This window comes from Bidens hawaiensis, unplaced genomic scaffold (genome assembly GCF_021521415.1).
Source record: "Bidens hawaiensis isolate Kalapana, Puna unplaced genomic scaffold, B.hawaiensis_p1.1 tig00032359_1, whole genome shotgun sequence".
NCBI classification, from domain to species: Eukaryota; Viridiplantae; Streptophyta; class Magnoliopsida; order Asterales; family Asteraceae; genus Bidens; species Bidens hawaiensis.
Genome location: NW_027495494.1, coordinates 27,634 through 32,724, shown reverse-complemented (window position 1 = coordinate 32,724; position 5,091 = coordinate 27,634). Strand labels below are relative to the sequence as shown.

The 5,091-nt window shown below is 38.4% G+C and overlaps 1 protein-coding gene across 1 annotated transcript; it reads right to left on the bottom strand.

Annotated features, from left to right (window-relative positions):
• Nucleotides 1-2,371: 2,371 nt before the first annotated feature.
• Nucleotides 2,372-3,137, bottom strand: LOC143583322 (uncharacterized). Its single transcript, XM_077065661.1, has one exon. The coding sequence runs from the start codon at nucleotides 3,053-3,055 to the stop codon at nucleotides 2,372-2,374; it is 684 nt and encodes a 227-aa protein (XP_076921776.1). The 5' UTR covers nucleotides 3,056-3,137.
• Between the last annotated feature and the right edge of the window lie 1,954 nt (nucleotides 3,138-5,091).

Genomic DNA, 5,091 nt, shown 5'->3' with positions numbered 1-5,091 from the left:
TGCCTTTATCTCATCCCTACACTGCCTCTCAAGTAGATCAGGTATTCATTGATAATGTTCTTAAACTACATGGTTGTCCTATGACAATTGTGTCAGATAGAGATCCCATTTTCTTGAGTGCTTTTTGGAAAGAATTCATGAGGCTGCAAGGTGTTCAGTTGGCTTACTCAACTGCCAATCATCCACAAAGTGATGGCTAGACAGAAGTTTTAAACAGGTGTTTAGAAACTTACCTAAGATGCATGTATATGCATTCTACTCATCAGTGGCTTAAATGGTTGAGTTTAGCTGAATGGTGGTATAATGTGACTTATCATTCTGCCCTAAAGATGAGTCCTTTTGAGGCTTTATATGGGTTTCCACCTCCTATCCATATTCCTTATATACCACATGATACTTCTGTTGATGCAGTGGAAAATTTATGCAGAGATAGAGAGGCAATGGTTAATATTCTTAAAGATACTTTAACACAAACAAGGAACAGAATGAAGCAATACGCAGACAATAAAAAAAGTGAACGAGAATTTCAAAGTCGTGATTGGGTGTACTTAAAACTGCATCCATTTGTGCAAAACACTCTGGGAAGGCAGAAGCATTCTAAATTGGGTCCGAAATATTTTGGGCCGTTCTTGATTTTACAAAAAATTGGAAAAGTAGCTTACAAATTGGACTTACCTAATGATGCCCAGCTCCATCCAGTGTTCCACGTTTCATTATTGAAACGAGCTTTTGGGCAGCATGCTCCGGTTATTCCTTTGCCGACAAACCCCCGCCTTATGTTGCAGCCACGTTCAATTGTTGATCGTCGCCTGGTTCAGAAGGGCAATAAACCAGCTATGCAAATTTTAGTCCATTGGCAGGGTTTACCTCTGGAAGATGCTTCATGGGAGGACTTAGTTAAGTTTGACTTGAGATTTCCCGGGTTCAATTCTTGAGGTCAAGAATTCAAAATGAGGGGAAAGTATTGTTAGATAAATAGTAATATTTTGAGGGTCTGATTGTAATAAGTGAATACTAGGAGGGTCAAATATGTTAATTGTAATAGTGAGTCGCTGTTAGTTAGTAGTTACTATAACTACCAGTTTGTTATTGAGAACGAACAGCTATAACTACCAGTTCAGAAGGGCAATAAACCAGCTATGCAAATTTTAGTCCATTGGCGGGGTTTACCTCTGGAAGATGCTTCATGGGAGGACTTAGTTAAGTTTGACTTGAGATTTCCCGGGTTCAATTCTTGAGGTCAAGAATTCAAAATGAGGGGAAAGTATTGTTAGATAAATAGTAATAGTTTGAGGGTCTGATTGTAATAAGTGAATACTAGGAGGGTCAAATATGTTAATTGTAATAGTGAGTCGTTGTTAGTTAGTAGTTACTATAACTACCAGTTTGTTATTGAGAACGAACAGCTATGATTTGACCGAACTTCTTCTCTAATTGTTTCTTTCTCTCAATTGTAGCTAACATTAGCTCAACTGGACCGGGCCAAGAACAACTTCAGACTGATTCTTGTGCATCTATAAGACAATAGGTAGAACCAATGTTTTAACAGATGGCCTAATGGTCCAAAACATTCATTCGTATGCATGGTCTTAAATGGAGAGTTTTAATATGAGTTAACATCCTATAAAAAGGAAGCTAAAAGCTCAACTGGAACTAAATAACCAATTCAAGAGAGCTAAATCTGAATCTCTAAGGAGTAAGGTCCAAAAACTAATTTTGGTCTGGTTTTAAGTTCTAAATAATAGCTAAACTACATCAAAAATAACAATTGAAACCTTAACGTCATACTTCATAAGTGATCTCTATCTTTAAAGAAATTTCACTCTCAACATCAACTGAACAATATGCTTTGAATTTGTATAACAAAGCAACAACCTGCCTGCATACCTTACAACATTGCATAGATGGTGAATTGGTGATAGCCCAATGGAACGTACTGAGTTTTCAAACTATTGTGAACCAATTCCGTGTTCATCCCAAAAATACTTTCAATTTGAATAAATATCTAACAAATCTCCTAACATGTTTACAACAGACTTGTATTTTGAAAAGACCAGCTAATTACAGCCTATCAAGATTCCAAAATCCCTAAGGTGTCATGTACTTATGTGATATGTATCAGTGAACATGAAATTTTCATCCTAAACCTTGATGCAGTGGAAGCACTAAAGTTTTAACTATAGTAAATACGTCACTACACCATTTACTTTATCACCGAGGCTTATTTAACGAGTGAAAAGAAAGGATCCCTATTCCACAGTTTGGCTTGTTCATGCGCTATATTTAACATTATCATATAATAAATTATTTAGTACAATTCTTTTACAAAATCAAATAAAGAGAAAAAAAATGAAACACATAATGAATGGAATTAAAAGATATCAAGAATTTCTAAGATATAATCATTGCAAGTAGGACAGTTACCTTTGGAGACATGATACTCCTTGGTACACTGCTTGCAAAACGTATGTCCACACACACCTAACGCCGTCCCCTTAAACTTCCCCTTGCAACCACTGCACACGTGGCCGTCATCTATACATCCTCCTTCTCCTTCCGGCGCCACGTGTTCCACTTCCTCCACCGCCACGTGTTCCTCTTCCTCCACCGCCACGTGTTCCGCCTCTTCATCTTCATGATAGTTAGATCCGTCCGTACTCAACAAACTCATCAACGACATCACCTCTCCGTCTCCGGCCGCCGGCTTCTGCTCGCCGTCCGACGAGTTATTTCCGTCTCCGGTTTCCGGATCCGGATCCAACGGAAGTATCCTGATGCTCTGAGTGACGTCACCGTTCGACTCGCTGACGTCATCGGCTTGATACCTCCAGGATCCACGTTTCGTCATCATACGATTCTTATTATTATTACTCATCGGAATGTCCGATGCCGGAACCGGTACGGACGACGTCCACGCTCGTCCGGTGCGTTTTAGACGGAGTTTGTCGCGAAACACCTTCCAGTTCTTCTTCGGTCCGGACGATTGATCGTCTCGAAGCATGTCCATAATGTTCCGGTCTCGTATCCGTTCGGAAGCTGTTTGTTTGTCCTCCATTGATACACGACCTAATTCTGCAACGAATTACGTTTTTTTTTAATAAAATTTTGCAATTGAATGACAATATGTTAGATTAAAGCGATGAAGAAGGGAAGCATTGTTTAATAGATGTGAGAGAAGAAAAGAAGTGAAATAATTGTAACAGAAATAGAAGCAGAGGTGACGAGAGATGGTATGGAGCGAGTCTCATGGTGGATTAGTCCGTTACAGCGGTTACACATTTTTTGGTATTTGAATTTTTAATTACAATCAATTAATTAATTAATTAATAATAATAATAATCAATGATGTAATTACCAAAAGGCCCTTGTTTCATCAGAACACACCAGGCTTTGAAAAAATAGAAATAATTGGCAAGGCACATTAATAACACATTGGTATGAAAAAGTTTAAAAATATAACTAAGGTCATCAGCAATGATAGATCTTCACACATCGTCACATTAGCGTCATATCATATTTTAAATTTTCTTCAAAAACTACTATCTCGGGTGGGCAAAAGTGATGTATATATGTGTATATATGTGTGAACCCTCGGGTGGGCAAAAGTGAAATTGCACTAATTTTGACGTTATTTTACTAATCTCGTGAAAATAACGTTAAAAGTGACGGACGGTTAATCAGGCATCATGTAGTGGCGTTGATAGCCGAAAGACAAGGGTACATGCACCGATCAGCCGGTGTCCCGATGATTGAGTGCTATGTGCCTTATGTCCAAGGCTCGATGCAAAACTACTATCGAGCCGGGGGTCTCACCGAAAGCAGCCTCTCTATCCTTATAGGGTAGAGGTAAGGCTGTCTACATCTTACCCTCCTCAGACCCTACCATAGCTTTGCTATTGGTGGGATATACTGAGTACGATGATGATGATGATGATGAAATTTTCTTCAAAAACCCCGTCTGCCAATCCGTCTGCAACCCCCCCCCCCCCCACCCCAAACAACTCCCTCCCCAACACCACCCACCTGTCCGCCTCCAAGCCACATAAGCCGGGCCTTGGGTTCCAGCGCCCTTTGCGAGTGCTCTAAGGCCTCATTCTTTTATTTGTTTGAAAAAAAATCTATATGTGTTTGTTTGATTAAAAACGGTTTACTTTTTGTCACAATAGTTCAAAATAATTGTTGATACAAACTTAATTTTTTTCAAGACAATTTTTTTTTCCAGTTTTTGAGACTAGAACTTAAGACATTTTGGTGTTTGGGAGATTTTGTCTCTGTCACTAGCCCACCAACTTAGGGATCAATAATGATGGTTTTAATCATATATGGTAAAGACAATTGTGACCAGATCTAATGACAATGGTCACTCACTTAGGACGTTCTAGTTGTTCGGTAAGCAAGAGTTATGTCACAAAATTTGGATCTGTAAAGGGATACATGGTTACAAATTGTGAAATAAATTCCTTATTGCCATGATATTGAAAATATTAGCATATGACATAAATGATAAATGCGATTATTCACATATTCATATCCAACACCAATTATCAAATCAATATCCTGTAACAGAAAACAAAGGATAAAAGCATCACGGTCGATCTCATGGCTGGACCGTGCATTAAATGTGTCAAGTACGTGTATTCAAGCAAGATCAAAAGTTAAAGAATAGAGACCATAAGAATTAAGAACCATAGTTGATGGGATGGGATGGCTCAACCATGGATCATTCGAGAATCGAGCCAAAAATACAAGAATCATGGTCGATAGGTAGGTTCAACGTACAATTGACTGTAGAACGTCTGGGCGAGTTAATCAAGTCATTATTTGAAATCTCAAGTCAACAATGTGTTTACACAATTTTTAATGTACGAAAGTATCAATGCAAGGGAAATAATGTGCTTTAACTTGAGTTTAGATCACCAAAAATAGAGTGAACGGCTACATTTTATGTAACTTAATCTATTTATTTAATTAAACAAGTCGTCAACCCATTTACTACAACTAGAGGTGGTCAAAAAAACCGGTCCTTGAACCGGTTTGCCGGTTTAAACCGGAAACCGGTTTTTAAGAAAACCGGTTTTTTGTAAACCGGTT

What these genes read in the sequence shown, in the direction of transcription:
- LOC143583322 (XM_077065661.1), bottom strand. Translation starts at nt 3,055, where the DNA reads ATGGAGGACAAACAAACAGCTTCCGAACGGATACGAGACCGGAACATT.